The following is a 19,851-nucleotide window of genomic DNA, read 5'->3' as shown; positions in this document are numbered from 1 at the left end:
CTGAGAACACCAGGCTCTTCCCCACCACCCTGGCAGTGCAGACCAGGGCTGTGGTGTACGTACACACAGTGTTTGTGCCCCTTCCCCCTGCAGTCCTCCAGGTCTTGTACACAAAAACCAGTCACTCAGCCACAGTTTCACCCCAAAAATTGGAGATAATTTATTAAATTTTATCACTGACTGAAAAAAGTCACTAATGTCTCTTATAATAAGTTAATGTTCTTAACAGAAAACCCCCAAGCCATATACTGCATTTGCTCAGACTTAATACATTTACTTTAACAGTACGGTACTCAATAGGTTCCCCTTCACAGAAGGGAGTTTTCAACCACACCACAAGCCTCTGAATCTTCCCCACTGCTCACTCAGGCAAAACAAACTCCCTGGATGGCAACTTAAGCAGTCTAGCAGCCCACTTCTCTCCTGTGTGGGTCACAGCAAGCATCCACCCACCTTCATCACCAGCAACAGCAAAAGGGAGCTGGCAGCAGACAACGCATGTAACTTTACAGCTGCAGCCCAAGGTGTTCTCCAGCCCTGCTGCAGGGGCAGAGGGCTCAGCCTGACTCCTCTCAAGAAGCTGATAAAGCAACCTGGGCAGCAGGAGGCTGCTCTAACCCCCACAGCACTGTGTGGACATGGGCAGGACCAACGTGACACCTAATAGAGCACTGAGACTGCCCGTGCAGATGCAGCTCTGCTAGTGCTTCCCCGGAGGGTGGAAGACAGTACCCTGCTTACACTGGATTCATCCTTCCTCCCTGGCTCCACAGCCAGGCTTTGTGACTCTGTTCTAGGGCAGGACAACAGAAAGACAAGTCCTTGAACAGAATGAAACTGCTGAAGAAAAAAGCATCCAGGACAACAGCACAGAAATTGAGTGTCCTCCTTTCCAGAGCCACCACCTTACACCACACTCATACTGCCCAGCAACGAGCTTGGCTCCCCTGGGGCTCACCCAGTTAATTCTTACTTTAACACACAGAACACTCTCCCCTGACTGTATGTACGTTTCAGCTTCTACATTATTAGTGCTTATAGAAGGGACAAACAATTCTAGCAACTTTCTGCAGCTGAAGCACTCACAACCCTGGACCCAGGAGTGCTGCCCAGACACAGCCAGTTAAAGCTGCGTGGCTCCTCCTCAACTAAAAACTCCTGTGTGCAGCCAATGCATACAAGACCTCTGCAAGATTTCCAAGCAGGAGTCAGTGTCCTAAATTAATCTATTCAGAACGTTTTAGAGGAAATCTCTGCCATCTGCCACTCCTGCCTGCTCCCACACCCCCAGCCCTGCTACCGATATGCACAAAGAAGTCAGCAAGCAAGATTCAGAATCAAAACCCCTGTGTGCTTGATACTCCCTGCTCCCAGGAAGGCCTCTGCCCTCTCCACTCGCCCACCGCAGGGAGGGTGATGTTTTGCACAGTGGGTCCATCACACACCTTGGGAGGCAGCTGCAGCCTTTGCCAAGGGGGGTGACAAACCCATGCTCGCAGCAGCTATCATGACACTATGGAAGCACACAGCTCTTTGGTCATTAACAGCAGTCAAAGCCACCGGCATCACGTCTCCAACCTGTAAAAGTACACTCAAGCCAGACAGCTTGCAGAAGCTGGCGCAGCCCACCCATCCATACGACCAGAGACAGACACCAGCAAGCTGGTTTGTTACTCAGCAACCTCTATCACCCTCCTGCTTCCCCTCCTCATCCTCTTCTGTTTCTGTTTTAATCTGGGCCACCCCGAGCCGGTAGAGAGCATCACGAATCACCACCTCCCCGGGCTGGCAGCTCTGCACGATCTCCTGGATCTGCCGATTGACAATTTCCCTGCTGGTGAGGAAGTCCATGAGGCGGTTGTAGAGGTAATAGTGTGTGGCGTTCTCAAAGGTGATGGGCCTTTGGCGGACGTTGCTGGTTTTGCTGTCGTTGATAGCAGTGATGATGGCGCTGTACGGCTCCAGCTCGCGGCACAGGGACATGCAGTGGTGCTGAGCCGTTGGGTCTCGGGGGCTGTTCTGCTCCGAACCCATGTGAACAATTCGGCGTGCTGCTGACTTGGTGATTGGGTGCTGCACGGAGTGCTCAGCCACAGTCATGTCCACGCTGTAGTGCTGGTCCAGCAGTTCAGGGCAGGACACGTACTGCAAGAGAGGGACACGCATCAGGTAGAACAAGAAGCAACTTCCCACAGTTGAGAAGAACAAGACAAAACTAGCACATGGTGGAACTCCAACCAGCACTATGAAGCAGGGCAGAGAGGGCTAACTGATTCAGGCTTCCACTAAACACCATAAGGGTGGTCCTGAATGCACCCCTCTCACTCATACGCCCTCAGAGATAATCCCAAGGCACTAGCAACCCTCTCTCTCTCCCATTTCTCAAGTAACAGCAGTAGTTTGAGAGAAGTGAGTTGTTGTGTCAAAGTAAGTGACATGCTCCAATTTCAGGATTTGAACTGCTCTTCCTATGAAGAAGCATGAACCTGATGTAACACCCCAAGCAACAGATAACACTTTCTGCTGTGCTCAGAAGCTGTGAGCTGGCAAAGCTGCAAGGCAGGAGACATTGATCAGGTCAAATTATCTTGAGGCACAGCACAGGGTACAGATACTTTCTTAAAATTACTTAAATCTCACTTGAAACTTTTCTATATGGGACTGGCATAGCAGAGGGCAAAGTGGACACAACTAACCGTTGGAGGATCCATGGGGTCAGAGAAGCAGCCCTGGTTCTTCCCCCACATCTGGGAAGTCAGGCCAGGACAGCAGACATCTGCACACAGTGCTACTGAAGAGGCTCTATCAACAACATACACTGGAGGCCAGTGACGTGAGGAAACCAACAAGTCCACGTGATCCCGGGCATTTTCTCCTCTTACTATGTACTTGGAGCCACACACAACCTGGAAAGAAAAGGATTAACACCAAACAGCACAATAAAACTGAAAACTTACAGGGGGAAAAAAATACAGTCTTAAAATAGCAAGCTTCCTTTCAGGTATTCCAGACAATACAGTAACTAACCAGTTACTTTCTCTAAGGATATTCTGTTTCCTCCTCATACACAATCACTTTATTTGTTCATGAAGAGATAATTTTCAGCTCCGCCTCAGGAGCAACATCAAAACCAGGTTTCAGATCACTAGTTGATCTTGAAATCCCCTCCAGGACTGGTCATACTCTGAGCCCCAAGGCAGTGTGTTTCATTCCCGAGGCTCAGAGGCACCCACTCCATTGCTTCTATTTAATGAGGGAGTTCCTCACTGGTAAGTCACATAATAGTGAATATAGCCAGGTAAGAAAAAACATTGCAACTCCAGCCTTCCTTACCTGATGTGGACACACTTTGTAGATTTTCCCTCCTGTGTGATGAGCAGAAGCTTGTGTGATGCTTGTCCCGTTCTGTACAAACTCATAGAGAGCCAGGAGGGAGTAGCAGAGCTGGTCCTAGAAAAGACAGGCCCCAGAGAAAGTCTTTATGTGCTCAAAATTAATGGACTCCTCCAGAGAGGTAGAAGCCTGCAGGCAAGGTCTCCCAAATCCTGATGTGCACTTCATCCAATAACTTCCTAGCCCCACACTCAGCGCCGTGAGGATGACAAGCAATTGCATGATGCTGAGCCTGTGACAATGTAATTACAGGCTTCTTTTCTTCTAGCCCACAAAGGTTCAATTTATTTCACCATGTGTAAATTATCCTATAATCTGTCAGCACTCACTTCTAACGCACCCCTGCCCTCAGTGCAGTCGGATGAGAAGTTAATTAACTAGGATGGCAAGTGTGAATGAGGGAAAGAGAGAAGAACAGCTCCACTCCTGCGGAGTGTGTGGGCAAACAAGCCATTACCTTTGTATCTGAAGCCTCCCAGGGGATGCTGCACTGTGTCAGAAAGCTTTGCAGCTCTTCCTCACTGTAAGAGTTTATCAGCTCAAGCCTGAAGATTTCTTCCTGAAGGAGCCTCACCAAGGCACTCCCATTACCTGCAAAGGCAGGAAACAAGTCTCAGCATTCATTCTCAGGAAGGAAAGTCACCCAAATAATGTATTCCGAAGACTACAGAAGCAGAGACTGCACAACCAACTGCCAGCAAGAGAAACCCAGGAATAGCTCAAAGCATGTCACAGCCCACACTTCTCTCGAACCCTTTGCTAATGAGGTCACCAGACTGAGCCCAGCAGAGCTGCAGATTCCAGGAGCACTTGTCTATCCTGCCATTTGTAATCTTTAAATTACTACTGGACTGACATGAGGATAAACAAGCGACTGAAGAGTGCAGAGAAATGTGACTGCAGCCCTCAGACCGAGCAGCTCCATGCTCACCCTTCACATCTCCCTGGTTCTTCCTCTGGAGCTCCACTTCCATGAAAGCCCATGTAGCTCTTCTGCAGCTCTAAAACAGCTGCAGCCCTGTCTGCAGAGCCAACTCATACACTTGATAAGCTTGCAAAGCCAGTTTTCCTTCTACCTAATGCCTAAACTGTTAACGGAACTGGGTGCTAACTAAATTTAGCTCTCATACATCTGAGCTTATTCATCTCATGGTTTCCTGTTACATGCAGTCAATGCCCTGTATATACTGAATATTGACAACACTGATCAGGACTAGCACTCCTAGACTTCTTTTGAAGTTCTGTAAAAACTTACTCACTCTTTACTGAAATCGTGCTATTGAGATACCAAGCACTGCCTGCAGCTTTCACAGTCTCAGTGCCAGTCTAACAGGAAACAAACACTGACTGGCATTCAAGTTGTGCATGCATCCCGCTGCAATCGCACTGTATTTGGGGTGCAGTCTCAGACTGCATTCAAGCTTCAGTGGGCAGGCCCAAGCTCAAGCTGCCAAGTATCCTGAGAACAGCTGAACTTAACACCAGTATTCTTGCCTTCTCTCAGTGGACATAACCTTTAAAGTCATGCAATCATTAATTCTCAACTTCAAACATCACCAAGAGTCGCCACCACATAAGGCACTCCCTTAATAAGCACAACCTCAGCAGTTACCTGGCACTGGCTGTGCATCCAGGATCTTGTCCTTCTCAGTATTGATCACCACCGCTCCTCTCATCAGTGGAGGGAAGAAAGGAGCAACAATAGAAGCATCAAACTTCGTGATGGGGATGCTAGAAGGAAAAGCCACCTGCTCAATCACCTCTGTCTCCATCGTGGACCAGAAGTCTTCTACATTCACTTCACTTGATGGCAAGAATTCTGGCCAAGTAAACTAGAAAGAGCAAGAAAAAGACTGGTCAATATACCAAATACAAATAACCTTTGCTCATCTCACAGTTTTGTGTCAGCCTCACTCAAGGCATAAGGACTCCCCAGGAAGGTGCTCAGGCCAAACACAACATGATGACTTCAGGCTCCTAGAGCTCCCCACCATCACTTTTCCTTGGGGAACAGTCAAAACCATTTACTTGACATAAAAGCCAGACATGCTGCATAGGACAAGTGGGGCTTTTTTCCCCATTAGAGAAGACAACACCTCAAGGTAACTGCTGTTGGAATAAAAATGGAATGGTTTCATGTCAAAGGAAGAAGGCCGAGTTCAGCAACTTTCATCCAAGGTCCCCATTGTCAGAGGCTACTGGACAAAAGCTGTGGTCCAGAGACAGAGGATCTTGTTTTCCTCAAACCATACATCAACGCCTCTAAGAGGAAGTGCAGGCACCACCACTCCGGCCACATCCTCTTGCCAGGCATCAGCAAAAAACTGCTCACAAATGTCTCATGTAATTATCGTGCATTACGAAGACCAGAGTCAGCAAAAATCATCACGATCTGCTTTGAACACAAACAGGATCTGAAGGTTGTGAGAAGCCCACCTCTATGTTTTTCAGTGCCAGGACATTTTCCACATTCCTCTGGGCTATTTCCACCTTGGGGGTTATGCCACAGATTCCACAAATCATATCATTGTAATCCCGGACTGTCAGGCATTCAAAGGCCCAGTAGCCATTGCACAGCAGTTCCTGGAGCTGAACCTGCTCATCAGGGCTCAGGCTTTTTTCTGAAAAGAGAACATGCCACTATTAGAGTTTTCACTTCCTAAAGGCAGTGGAGAGGTGCTAGAACTCTCCTATGCAGAATTAAAAACAAAACTGTTCTCCAGAGAGTTGTTACAAACAACTGGTTGCTGAAATATTGCTGTGTTTAGGAAGTGATTTAACGAAAACATAACACGCCAGAATTTGCCTTTTTGTAACCTAACAATCATCAGCAGGTCAGTTTGGTTTGTTACAGTAAAAAAAAAAACCAAGAAGGAAAACCCACCAGTTTGCTCCTGAACAGAGTCAATGATATTGCCAACAGCCACTCTGGGATCCTCTCCAAGTTTAATGTGGTTTCGGATTGCAAACAGAAGATCCAAGCTCACTAACAACTTGTTACCCACATTGAAAAGGCCTGCAGTTAAAACACAAGACACTTACTGACTGTAGCGTTCCAGATCTTCCTCACAAAGAAATATATTCCTTACTGACATACAACATACAAGTAGGGTTCAGAGGATAACGGCATTGCGTGGATGGTGCTTCTGGGACTGTTCTCTCTGCAGATTAGCTCATTTCACAGACTTGCTTTTAAATTTAAAAAGCTACAAGGCACAGCAGCCAATCCATCTCCTCAGCTCCACGCTGCATTGCAGGAGGCCCACACTGACTGCCACTCGAGCCTCACTAGTCAACACTGAGAAACAGCTCCCTGCAAAGATGTCTTTCACTCATCTCAGGGTTGCCTTGCAGAACACAACATTTACCATTCACACAGAGGAGACCTACGCCGGTGAAGCAAGGCACAGTCCTCCTCATCAAAGCATTCATACATGCTTTCCCTCAGAAATACAGATTTACTTGCAGAAGAACAGTGCAAGTCAAAATTAATTCAAGTTTAATACACTGGGAAAGGGAAAATGCTTTTCTATCAATTGGTATGCTGACATTTTTCCTACCTGTGTAAATATCAGTGAAGCTGTGGAGAGCCAGACACTGCAGGTTCAAGCACACTTTGACCTGAGCTGTAACCACCTGTAATCTATTAGCTGTCAGCAGCCAGCACTCCTGAGGACCAGCAAGGGAACTGTAATAGACAAAAGGCAACTCAGAGTCAAGCTAACAGGGTTTTCAGTCCAGTCCTGCAGTAACTTCAGATGTTCTAGAGGAGATGAGTTCATTAGTGTGCCAGTCTAAGCCAGTTCACATCATTTCACACCAGAAAAAGAAATAATTACATCTTAAAATGATTCCCCTGGCAGAGTCAGGTCACTGCTCACATGCTTTTAACAGCACTACAGCATCTCTCCAGCTCCATACATCAGGTACATAGTATTGGAGAGCTGGAGAAAATCTACAGCCTCAGCTGCCCTAGAAGAAGTGAACCCTATTGCTGTGGTACAACAAATGGTGGCTAGTAACACATTCCCCCTGGCAGCCTGTCCCTACACAGAGATTCAGAAAGGCTGCTCCTCTGCAGTACAGCTGCTGAGGAAGAACTTCAGACAGAAAAATGCCAGTTGTGCCCTAATGCCAGAAATACAGCTGAGAAACCAGGAATCAAAGTGAAAGCCAGCTCCCTCCCACTGGCAGGGGTTTAATTAGAGGCTACACAGCCACATGTGGGAGCCCCACAGGCGTAGCACAGCAAAGCAGCCCAGCATGGAAGCAAGGATTTACAAAGCACAGGTTAGTAAGTCACAAGGGGAGGGACGAGGGGCAGGATAGCACTGTTCTGCAAAAATTACTCAGTATAAAAAGTACCTCTACTAGAAAAAAACCTCAGTTAGTACTAACCTGACCAAAGGGAAAACACACAACTGATATCAGGAAAATCGTTTTCATTGAAGAAAGAAACACAACAGTAAACTACCCAACATTTTGCTGTGGGAAACATTTCAGCTCATGCTTTTGACAACAAAAGGATGTTTGGCAAACTCAGTAGGCAGATATCCTACAGGTTTTCAGAGAAACCTAGTTAAGGTAATCTAGCCTACATGCTGGTAGTTTCTGAAAGTATTTCAGGTTTCAATTTGGGTATCTGTTCAAAAAAGGATTCACTCAAGCCCACGCTAAGCCATGAAAAAAACGAAAACAACATAAGCAAAAAGATCCACACAGGAAATATTCAAATCAGGAAGAGAGAGAAGAGGGAAATCACATAATGCACATCCCACAAGTTCGCCTCTGTCAGCCTCAAAACATCAGAGTGGAAAACAAAAAAGGGATGACTAATGAAAAGACTCTCTTTCAAGAGAAACATAAATACATCTAGACTTAGCAGTCACTCTTTGATCAAGCTCTCCCGTTCTACAGAAATGGCAACTATGACAAACTACACTGCACGGGAGAAACAGTTTATCCCTAACCAGCTAAACCCTTTCCATACGCATCTAGCTTAGTGTCACTTACACTAGCTTCAGTACCAGAGGCTAAAGCAAATACTATTTCAGGCATGCTTGTAACACAGAGTATCAGCACAAGGTTGAAAGAGTCACAAGTCTAAAACAGAATCTTACTTCTGTCCCCCTTTGAACAATGGGCTGTTACAGAGGAGGCACTGCGCAGATGGAGACTCATAGTAGTTTGACCAGGAGGTCTGCTCTATGGTGACTGTCTCCTCACTCACGTTGGACAGGATGAGCCGTGAGCTGTTGAGTTCCTGGATGAGCGTGAAGACCTCGGCCAGCTCCGATTCGTTCTCTGGGATCTGCATTACCTTGCGCAGCAACTGCAGCGTGGACTGACGCTGGATCTCTCTCTGGGAGGGGGTTAGGGGTTCACTGGTGTTCAGCACATCAGACTGACCTGGACTCACCTCCTAAAAAGCAAGTGAAACACACATTCAACTAGGCGAGCATGGGGATGAAATATTACGAAGCCCAAAGAAGTCAAAAAAGGCAGGAGAAACACAGTAATCTTTGTACCCCGCAGACTTGACTTCTGCTCCATCACTGGCTCCAGTCTGTAGTTTCAAGCTTAAATTACTTCACCAAAAATACTTTATTACCAAGCTCAGCCTTTCAGCAACTCCTGTAATACTGCCAGACCATCAGACCTGCCATTAAACTGGAGCATTTGCATTGAGGATCAAGAGGGTGAGGACAACTGTGAGACAGGAACGTTAAACACATCCAGAAGCAGAAAATAAGAAAACAAACTAAATGAGGAAGAAACGAGGCACATGCCTCTCAAAGTGCAAGCTGAGCTAAGGGCACTGCTGTTCCTGACACAGCTGCTTACATTGTGAGTTTCACACAGGCCATTTCAGTTTGTTCTCTTCCAAAACATTCCACAGTTATGTTCTTCAAAACAAAGACAAGTGGGAGAGTCATATTATCACAGAGACTAAAATGTAGCCCATCTATGTGCTGAGTGGGCATTTCAGCACAGAACAGGACACCTCCTCTTTTTCCTCTTCTTTTTTTTAAGCAATTCTGTATGAGAAAAGCCAACCTCTGAAACTTCAAATGCAAAAAACCCCCAAACCAACCAACCCCAGAATTTATGATTTACATCCATGTAGAACAGCAGACAGCTGAAAAACACCTTTCTACAACAGGAAACAAATACTATGCCCAGAAATAAATTCAGGCTGGAAGTAAAATTGTACAACAAACCCTTAAAAATAGGAAGCTCTAATAGGAGAGGTACTAACTTAACTGACGTTAGCCACAAACTGGTCACAAACAGAGCACACTTGGGAGTTTCTTGATGAAGTCTGAAGTTCAGCAAAGCTGACACAACAAATGTGACTTCAAGGGTGATTTCCCCAGCGTGTACAGACACACTAAAAGCATTTTTAAGCTATGGAGACATCCAGTGGTAGAACTGAGTGTCCTCAGGCTCATTCTCAGCCTGAAACACCACTACTGCAGGAGCTGGACAGTAACATCACAAGTGTTTTCAATGGGACATTATTGTTAGAAAAGCTTACCATCATGAAGAAACAATAACATGTTCCCATTGGCACCAGCAAACTAAGGTACGTCCCTGCCCACCCCAAGACAGCCATTTGATAATACAAATGATTCTGAACCTTACCAGGGATTTTGCTGTTTTCTCAGCTCTGTCTTTGGCAAGATTGTATCCACAGCTTGGACAGATGCGTGGCTTGTGCCTGTTGGTATACACGTAACTACAAGAGGGGTTCTTGCATTTCCCTCTGCCGCGTGAGGTTGCCAATCCCAAATCCTGAATGACACAAAAAAGGTATTTACTGAGCTTGACTTTTAGACGCCTTAGACTTCGAACAGTTGGATTTGGTGACCTTAAAAGTCCTTTCCAACTGAAATATTTTTGTGATTCTATGCCAACAAGGTTCTAGAAAAGTCTGCTTGAATATCATGCTTTTCCCCCACTTTACAGTGCCTCATTTAAAAGTCAAACAGGCCCTGTCGCTTTGTACAGAATACTTTTAACTGGCATTCAAACGTTTTGGGGCCAGTTCCAGAGACCACAAACACTCACACATTAAATTCATTCAGAAACCACTGATCCTCCCTGCTGAACTCAAGGAACGGTGGGGATTACACTCGGACATGAAGGAAAATCTAGTACTTAACAAGATTTAACAACATGCAGTCAGCCTGGATTAGGTCAACAGATGACACACGAAGTACAGATTGTCTCACGTTAAATACATTTCTGCAAGTCAGTAAAGTCACAGAACAGTCTCATCCCAGAGATGACACTCCCTGCAGCACAAGTCAGACCATCTGAAAATGCTCACCAAAGTTACAGTGCAGCTGTACTTGTAGGAAGGGAATACGTCTGGTTTGACCTCCACTACTTTAACCTGAGATGCCCTGCTGGTCAAAGCACTGTGGAGCTAGAGATTGAAAGCAGAAAAAACAAACACCCATGAAATACCTACTACTGAACACATCTATCCTGTAAGCGATACCTGTTAGCATTATTCCCCTTGCAAGAAATCAATTAATGTTCATTAAATATCACAGCACTACAACACATTGTTTTCCATACTAAGACGTTACAATTCACACTGAAGTATTCCAGCATCTTGGCATACTCTGTCATATTTCACAGGTGAAAGACTCGATACTGAGAATTGCACATCAGATTATCAAAGCACTAGCAGATCCTCAAAACATCTTCTGGAAGAAACTGGGAGTTTCTCAATGCAGCCAACAGAAGGAGTGTCCAACAGCATCTCTCAGTTCAGCTCCTACACTCTGCCATCTCACATTCATGCTGCTTCTGAGCTGTACCATAAAAGCTGTCAATCACAGATCTTATGATAAGGCTGCTACATTTTTATATTCTATTTCTCATCACTCAGGTCATATCATCTGGGAAAAGAAAAACAACAAAACACACAGAAACAAACAGGAAAATAATACGCATTTGAAGAATAAACTATAGGTACCTTTCGCTCCTCGGCGCTTGGTGGCTGCAGAATTGACTGGCCCAATTGTTTCAGTGTACTGGGCTTCAAGCCTGATGTTCTCACAGGGGAATGCTTGTCTTGAAAGAGAAAAGGGATGCAGCAGGTTAGATATGAGAAAACAGGACCTGTTTCATTCTGACATCTCAGCTAAATGCCATCATAGTGAGATTTTTTCCTCTGAACTTGGATTGACCCAAGCAGATGTTTCATGGCCCATTTACTGCACACTCAGAGAGAGTGTTTTTCTCTAGCATAGGTCACTATCTCCCTCCAGACATATCTTATTATGTGAGAGAGAGCACTTCAATGTGGTGAAGACAGACAACCACCCCCAGAGCATTCCAGAGAGTACTGCTCTTACCGGCATTCCCAAAGGCCTGTCTGCTGCTCGGCTGCTCAGTGCTGGCTTCTCTCCCCACACTGGCTGGTGCAGGCAGAATGGCTCGCATGGGTCTTGCTGCAGCCAGCAAGGAGGGCTTGGGTCTTGGTTTACTCTTTACTTCTTGTCCTTTGTGTGTAGGAGCTGGAGCATCAATTCTGAAAGACAAGAGCTACAACTGGTAAAAAATTCCATCGATTCCCCCTCAGCCTCATTTTTCTTCTCTTTCCTGAGCTGTGCTTTGTTAGCACAATAGTCACAGCTATTGCGAAAGGAGAAGCAGCACCAAGGATACAGCTGCCCTGTGACCGCAGTTTAATTGTCACTTAAAAAACATTAGCCCTGATAAACGAAATCACAAAGGAACAATTCTGAACCAGCACAAACTAGACAGCAAACAGAACAGGTCTTACAGGAAGCACTGCCAACAGTTTTCAGTTTCTTAGGTTAGTCCCATCAGCACACAAAAGACATCACACACTCCCATAACATATGGAAAATCAACTCACCCCACTGGCTTTTTTGCAGAGGCATTTGGACTCGGCACCTCAGAAGATGATGGCATCCCAATCCCTACACTATCTTTCTCTGCCTGCTCTGTGGAAGACTCTCCTTGCCGTTGACTCTCTTGACTCAGTACCACTCCAGCAGCACCCTGTCTGTCTTCAGCAAGCACATTGTTTGCAAGAACATGAGCCTCAGAGACAATCACTTCCTCCCACTCCATCTCCTGCATTTGCCCTCCAACAGGCACAGCATTCAGCAGCTGGCTCACAGCTTCAGAGCTTTCCAGGGCAGACTTGGAGGTGCTCTCACTCACAGCTGCTGGCTCTGTGAATACTGACTGTTGACCTCTTTTAGCTGCTGGAGTTTTAAGAGAGGTGCTCGAATTTGGCTCAGATTTGCTTTTTGGTTGCTTTTCCTGGAAACAAAGAGATAGTTATATTTCAGAGCTGTCAGCTTTAGCAGATAAGTTCCCTTCACATATGCCAGGTTTGCCATGGCCTGTTTAATGCTGGATCAAACCAGCAGAATCCTAAGTGTTTAAACAGCAAGTTGTACGAGAGCAGAAAACATCATCTCCTACGACAGCAAAGTCCCTGTTAACATTTTATCTAGCCTTCTGGCCCTCCATGTATTATTTTTAGACACTGTTTACTGTGAAGAATCAGTCTTTCTTAAACTCCCTCAAATACCACCATTAGCACCAACATCACAAACTCACCCACCACCCTCTGTAACAAGGGCCCACCTCCTACGCTCCCCTTTCATAGCTTCAGCTCTCTGATGCTGTCTGTCCTTTCACAGAGAGAGTTAGATAGAGAACTCCTGTCTTTCGGATATGTGCATTCAGAAACGCATACATTTGAGCAAGTCAGGAAACAGAATTACTTCGGAAGGTTTTCTGGCTTTAAGAAAAATGTTACCTTCAAGACTAAGGCTACAGAAATCATGTGTTGGGGTCAACAAAGGTTTGATGGAATGCTGAATTGCTATGCAAAAAGACATCAGAAATGGAACCAAGAGCTTCTGGCACAATAAACACACTAATTCTAAGCTCTCTACAGAGTTCATATGCAGAAGGATAATCCAGGTTTCTAAAAACAGACATAGAATCAATCTTAGAATGGTTTGTTTGGAGGGGACCTTAAAGATCATCTAGTTCCAACACCTTCCACTAGACCAGGTTACTCAAAGCTCCGTCCAGCCTGGCCTTGACATCTCGTAACCTACGCCCTTTCCTTTCCAAGGAACAGGATGGTATGTACATATGTAGTTTCAGTTCCACTGATGTTATCACCAGTTAAAAAATCTGCTGGTGCCTGTTTTTCCCAGGCATGATACCATAAAAAAAAAAAAGTTGAACTGTTCATGTGAATGTGTTCCCAGAAGAGCAGAATGAAACTGAAAGCAGGAAAACTCCTCTAAAAGCTTTCAGCTCTAATCAATGCAGGATTTAACAAGAGCAGGCATGCCATATTCTGCTAGAAACATGTTTTTGCAGTTAGTCATCTCCTTCAGCAGGTTTACAGAACACAAGCTAAGACACCATCATTGCTATTTGTACCCTACCACGCAGGAAGTCCAGCCAGCAGAGCAGACACTACAGAGTTTGTAAGCTGCTACAAAACCTCTTGCCCCTAAATGTTCAATGGATCTGGAAACAAAACAAAGCAGCTTCAGAACGAATCCACATAAAGCCACTGAATGGCAATGCAAAATGTCACACTGACTATGCTTTAAGTTGTGCTTGAGTAGCTTTGTTTCAGACAGAGATTTAATGAACACACATCTATTCAGAGCTGACCAATTACCATGACATTGCCAAAGTTTCAGGAGCAAGTGGTTTTTGCTGTACACAGCTAGTAGAGATGCCAACAACTTGGGCAGAGTAGGTATCCTGTGGAGGAAGACTTTTCCACTCCAACTTCACAACTCCACCAACACCTGGTAATTTCCTTCCAGCCAAAGGTCAGAACATCACGAATGATCAGACACGTGGCCATGAGTCAACAATACCCAAAGGCATTTCAGCTACCACTAGATCAGCTTTAATAGCTAGCTCCCAAAGGATCATATACCCACCGTAGTTGAGAACTATTCCTCCCTTCTGTTGGAAAAGTGTTGAAAGACCACAGAAAACCTCAATTTGTAGAAGAACTTCAAACACAGATAAACGACAAGAAAATAAACGGCTTAACCAAGTTCCTGAGCTTAGCTAGGGCTGCAGCAGGAAGAACAAGCAATGCCTTCCAGCCACAGGAACTATGGAAGACAAGGGCAGGGATTCTGGCATATCTGACTTCCTGTGCTAGATCTACACGTCTAGAAATATCAGACATTCACAAAAACAGCACTTTTCATCTAAAACCAGAGAAGGAAAGGCAAATTTACCTTTGGGATCCATTTCCCTCCCAGGAAGTTCCCACATATTGGGCATTTTGGTGGCTTATGCCTGGTGACATAAGTGAAGGAACAGCCAGGATTGGTGCAGTTTCCATGTCCCCTGCGAGTATAGGTGGTTGTCTGAAACGAGAGTTGTCAAGAATTTCTCTACAGAGCTGAAAACCCACAAAGCTGAGCTCATTGCTCCCTTTTTCCTCACAAGCACTTTACAAAGTGTTATTCAGCAAATCACCAGCACTCCACTATTATTCCTTTCACTGATAAACCACCACACAGCTGGATCAGAGTGAGTCAGCACCACAACTACTCTGAGTGTAAATGCTCAGTCTATACAAGTCTTCACTATTACCAGAATGAAGTTCAAATTGCAGAGCAGAGATGAGCAATGCATATAACTTACTATAAGGAGATGCTAACCTTGCATTTACAGTGATGTAACAGTTCTCTTATGAGTAAATCATAGTAAGAGAGTAAAAAAGTGATTCGGACAGCAGGCCACAGCAAGGCAAGGTGTGATTAATAGTCTCATGTCGATGGGGCAACAAGACATGAAGACAAGCACTCATGATGTAGAGGCAGTTTTCATTGGTGATTTATTGTGGGATGCAGTGGTCAAGCACCTCATTGCTGCTTTAGTGTAACTTGCTGGGAACTAATGTAACACCAGCAGCACCACCAGGCACTATTTATAAACACAACTAAAGCAGAACTGTCATCTTTGCCAGGACAACTGCATCAACACATTGAGTTGTGATGATATTGATATTGCGCACCCAACGCTCCCGAGGCAGCTGCTGTGCCATGGGTCCCTAACTAGGTATGGGGTTTCTTGAGAAATGCAAGTGCTGCTGCCAAAGAAACAAGACAATTTAAGCTGAGTACTTCTCAGGAACAAACACCTGAGGTATTTCTAGTCTCCCCAAGACACCTGGAAGATATGACGCTGTGCGCCACTATAAATATCTGCAGTGTTCCACCAGCTGGAAGTATAGAGGGCCTGGAAACCAGGATTTGAGGCCAGCTTACACAACCCAAGAAGCTCAGTGCTGACTGTACAATGAATTCCTACAATGATTACAGAAACACAGGTGGCTGCAGTGGTTAGATTAGAGAAATAATGGTATTCTTCCTAATACAACAGGCCAAGAAATATTTTACATGGGTTCTCAAAGCCTTAAGTGACTGTTCCTCTCCTGTCAAAGCAACAGCCATCCACGAGACTGGGGAGTTCATGCTTTCCTGTCAAAAGAGTAGATTCTTGCCCTTAGAGGGATGGACACTGCCATCTTATGAAGACAAATACGTATCCCAGTGGCTACACAGACCCTGGAAAGGGCAACACAAAGTGCTGTTGGCCAGATGTGTTGTGATAGCATTATCTACTGTTTCCAGGAACTCCTTGAGGAAGAAGGCAGGAGAAAGAGGCCCCTATAAGATGCTCTAGAAGTTCAGAGAGCCCCACTAGCACACACAATGCATAGAACCAGGTACAAGATATATATCAACTGACACAATGGCTCCAAACTGGATCATGATCAAACCCTTCCTACTCTAACAAGACAAACCTATAGTAACATGTCCATGTCTTAAAATACCACACAAGACTCTGAATCTCTTACCAATTTAATTGACGCTGGGTTCTCCACCACAGAATGGGCTGGCAAAGGTAACATAATGAACTGTGTAGCAGGTGTGGAGGAGCTGCTCTCTTCAGTATCCTAAAATGAAATCAAAGAGAAAATGAATGCAGAAAACAAGAGACACAGAGATCTGTGACCACCCTCTCATGAACACTACCATTGAACATATGTCTTAAGGACTGATGAGAACAGAAAGCAGGAAACAAGAGTGATCATTTCAAAACCAATGGCCTTAGCAAGTCCACTCTGGAAATTACTAAACTCTTCACAGATTGAAATTGAAATCAGCAGATCAAATTCTTCAAAGAATAAGGTTTTCTATAACCTATCCCTAAAACCTCAACTTAAAATTACTCCCTTTTACCTCTTTGCAACCAAAAAAACCAGCTATCAGGAGCACAGAGGTAACATTTTTTCCTCCCTAAAATCTTGTAGTTCAACTGCAGAACCCCTCCCAAGTATTTTTCTAAGAAACGATTAAAAAACCTGGAGCAGTCATCTTAAGACAGAAATTATATCAGCACATGGCAGAGCCAACCTCCAAGCAGAGACTCTGTAATCGCTGAGTTACAAAAGTTGCTGTTTCCTTCACCCCTGAGCTTAAGCCTCTTGCAGCTACCAGAATTTGTAAGTAAAATGCGTTAAGCAGCACTTGGAGCATGTCAGGTGAGAGTCTGGCAGGACTTTTGAGCGTCACTATTAAAACTTACCCTCCCAGTCACCACAGTCACCACAGACACACCATCTGACACCTGAGGACGGGCCACAGCGATGCTCCCGTTGGACATGTCTGTGGAGCTGCTAACTAGAGTCTCCTCAATAACCACCCGAGCTGTCTGATACGGTTGCCCTTCTATTTCCAAAGCAGCCTCATCCAAGAGGATATCTCCAGCCACTTTCTCTGTCACAGGCCCAACATAATGAGAGAGAACTTCTGATGCAACTGCTTCTTCCACAGCATCTGGCTGGCTGAAGGAAGCAGCGTCTTCTGCCAGCCCTTCGATGGCGATGCACTGCTCCGAAATGCCCACGTGGCTCGAGTCCACGGAAAGGATGTTCTGCACAGCGTCACGGGGGACACCGGAGATGTTCGTGGAAGCCCTTAAGCCTTCGGACGCTGCCTGACCCTGTGTGACACACAGTTCCACAGACTGCCTGCTCCTCTCTTCATGAAGAGTGGTTTTGGGAATAATGATATAATCTGAGCGAGGAAGAATCTTACGGAAACCTGGAATGTCTGGAACTACTGCAGCTCGAGTGGACACCTTGGAATTCTGTTGGCAAAACCAGAGTACAGAATAAATAAATATGAGAAAGGGAAGAGATTCAGGTCTCAATCCTGTTATTTTAGAGCCTAAAGTTTAAATGGTTTCCTGAAGCAGTTTGCTGAGAGTTTCCCCCATGACAGAGCCTGCAGAATCCCCCTCAGCCCTGGTTTGATCAGCCACTTCACCACCAATCACCCTGATGACACAATACAAAAATAACCATCCCCATCAGCAGGTATTAGACAGATCTGTCATGAATTTCAAAACATTATCCCTTGACTGAACAGAAAGCAAAAGCAAGACACAGAGGCCTCACACGTTGCTTCTTTACAGGCTGTCCTAAACAGAAATACAAACTGGAATCTGCAGTTAAATGATCCTCCAATGCACAGCACTTTGTGAGCCTCTTTTTATGTGGCAAATTGCTGCCAGGAAGAAGACTTACCGGGTCCAATCCTTCTTTCTCTAACTTGGCTTTCTCCAAGTAATAGCTTTTTTCAGCCACACTGAGCAACCTCCAGCTCTCACTGATCTTTTTGTTGATTTCAGATTGAGGGAGGTGGGGGAGCTCTTGCTGTACTTTCAAGTAAATATCATAATAGTAGAGGAGGTAAGCAGATCTGAAATGCAATCAGACACCACAATGGTAAGGTCATTCTACATAAATTCCTCTGAAAAAAGAAATCTATGAGTTTTATATTCGTCTCAAGGTCAAATGACAAGTATGTTACATTCAATTATACTTGTAAATGTGGTTTTTAACCAAATGAAAACTAAGATTCTGGGGAGAACCTCTGAAGAAGGGAGAAAGAGCCTAAGGTAAGTTACTCTGGGGTACACAAACTTTACATCGAGCAATGGTAGCACCTCTAAAGACAAGAATGTCAGAACGAGCCCAAAATGTCAAACTAATGTTTTCTACAGGATGTTTTACACTATGAAGGGTTCCAAGCGTACTGCAAAGTTCATCCTCATCAGAAACTACCCCTACACTCTACACAGGAGCTCAGTGAAGACACAAGGAACTTACCTGGGTTTTTTGGCTTTTTCTCCATGATCACCAGTACTTTTGTATTTCTTTTTCTTCTTAGATGGCACTGGTGATGATGCATAAGTGTAAGTGCCCTCTATTTCCTCCATTACCACAGTTACTTCAGTGCCATCATATGGAGCCTCCATTGCTAAAAATCACATATTTTACGTTAAGCACTTGCTAAGTTATACCACATTTCTCCCAACAAAGACCACACTTGATCACCTTTGTAAACCGACAGCACCAATGGCCTGTGAGTTTGGCTGTTATTAACCAAGGTAACTATGTGTCAGCTATTATCAATTTTTAGAAGAAAACACTTTTATTACTATGACCTCAACGCTATCAGTTCAGTGCAGGCACACTGCACCTGCACTCCAAAGCTGCAATTCCCCAAGAACCTCACAGCTAAGTTTGGCAACCCAGAAGGAGCCTTACGCCCAGGAAGCAGGTGTCCACCTACAAGGTAATCACGGCCATGCTCCCAAAAGCGAGGCCAGAGGCTGAATAAGCCCACAAGCCTCACAACCCGCCAGATCTCCAGGGCTCCTCACTTAACACGGTGACGGCCCCAGCCCCCGGGGCACTGGGAGGCAGAGAGGACACGAGAAGCCTCAGGAGGTAAAGGACAACGCTACCCGGGCTCAGGCGCAGCCCACGCCTGACCCGACCTCGGCCCCACGCAGCCACTAATCCCGGGCAAGCCCATTAAACCGCGGTCCCGTCTCCCCCCCACCGCCCGCGGAGCACTGGGGAACCTTTCTCCCAGGTACCCCTCGAGGAAAGGCCCCGGCGCCTCAGCCACTCACCGGGCAGCACCGGGGACGCGCGGTCGGCCAGGCAGCGAGCTGTGGTCACATCCCAGCCGGGGCGCAGCGGCGCGGGGGAGGCAGCGCCGGAGCTACGGGCCAGCCGCATGGAGGGGAGCGCTCGGCCGGGCTGTGCGGGGCGGCCCGCACCGGCATGCTGCGCCGGCTGCAGGCCGGGCCCGGGCCGCTGGTGGCGGGGACAGCACCGGCACCGTCCCCTCGGCCGCCGCTCGCCACCGCCGGAAGTGCTGGCGGCAACATCCGGGTGGCGGCGTGACGGCTGGAGGAGGGCGGGGCCACGCCGGGGAGCGTCCCCTCGCGTTGTGGCGGGAAGCAGCTCGCGGCGGGGAAGGGGCGGGGCAAAGGAGGTGGCGCGCGCGGGCGCGCCACTTGTTCTCGCCAGTTCTCGTC

The 19,851-nt window shown here is 46.1% G+C and overlaps 1 protein-coding gene across 1 annotated transcript; it reads right to left on the bottom strand.

Moving 5' to 3' along the window:
* Window positions 1-135: 135 nt before the first annotated feature.
* Window positions 136-19,687, bottom strand: HMGXB3 (HMG-box containing 3). The gene is made up of 20 exons (XM_030504319.1): window positions 19,441-19,687; window positions 18,629-18,779; window positions 18,044-18,218; window positions 17,041-17,604; window positions 16,310-16,408; window positions 14,679-14,810; window positions 12,293-12,705; window positions 11,766-11,941; window positions 11,384-11,481; window positions 10,727-10,825; window positions 10,039-10,188; window positions 8,514-8,815; window positions 6,954-7,081; window positions 6,278-6,409; window positions 5,830-6,014; window positions 5,006-5,225; window positions 3,851-3,984; window positions 3,334-3,450; window positions 2,697-2,906; window positions 136-2,145 (listed from the first exon to the last, which is right to left on the bottom strand). Exons 1-20 carry the CDS (start codon window positions 19,547-19,549, stop codon window positions 1,675-1,677), a joined length of 4,065 nt encoding a protein of 1,354 aa, XP_030360179.1. The 5' UTR covers window positions 19,550-19,687; the 3' UTR covers window positions 136-1,674.
* Between the last annotated feature and the right edge of the window lie 164 nt (window positions 19,688-19,851).

The sequence above is a fragment of the Strigops habroptila genome, chromosome 12, assembly GCF_004027225.2.
Source record: "Strigops habroptila isolate Jane chromosome 12, bStrHab1.2.pri, whole genome shotgun sequence".
Lineage (NCBI taxonomy): Eukaryota > Metazoa > Chordata > Aves > Psittaciformes > Psittacidae > Strigops > Strigops habroptila.
Note: the sequence above shows the minus strand (reverse complement) of the source record. Positions and strands in the feature narration are given on the sequence as shown.

Excerpts from the sequence above, each read along its gene's own strand:
- HMGXB3 (XM_030504319.1), bottom strand. The coding sequence starts at position 19,549 with ATGCGGCTGGCCCGTAGCTCCGGCGCTGCCTCCCCCGCGCCGCTGCGC. Across the intron at positions 3,985-5,005 it reads GGATGCACAGCCAGTGCCAG|GTAATGGGAGTGCCTTGGTG; the intron begins GTAACTGCTGAG and ends CTGCCTTTGCAG. Across the intron at positions 3,451-3,850 it reads GGGAGGCTTCAGATACAAAG|GACCAGCTCTGCTACTCCCT; the intron begins GTAATGGCTTGT and ends TGTCTTTTCTAG.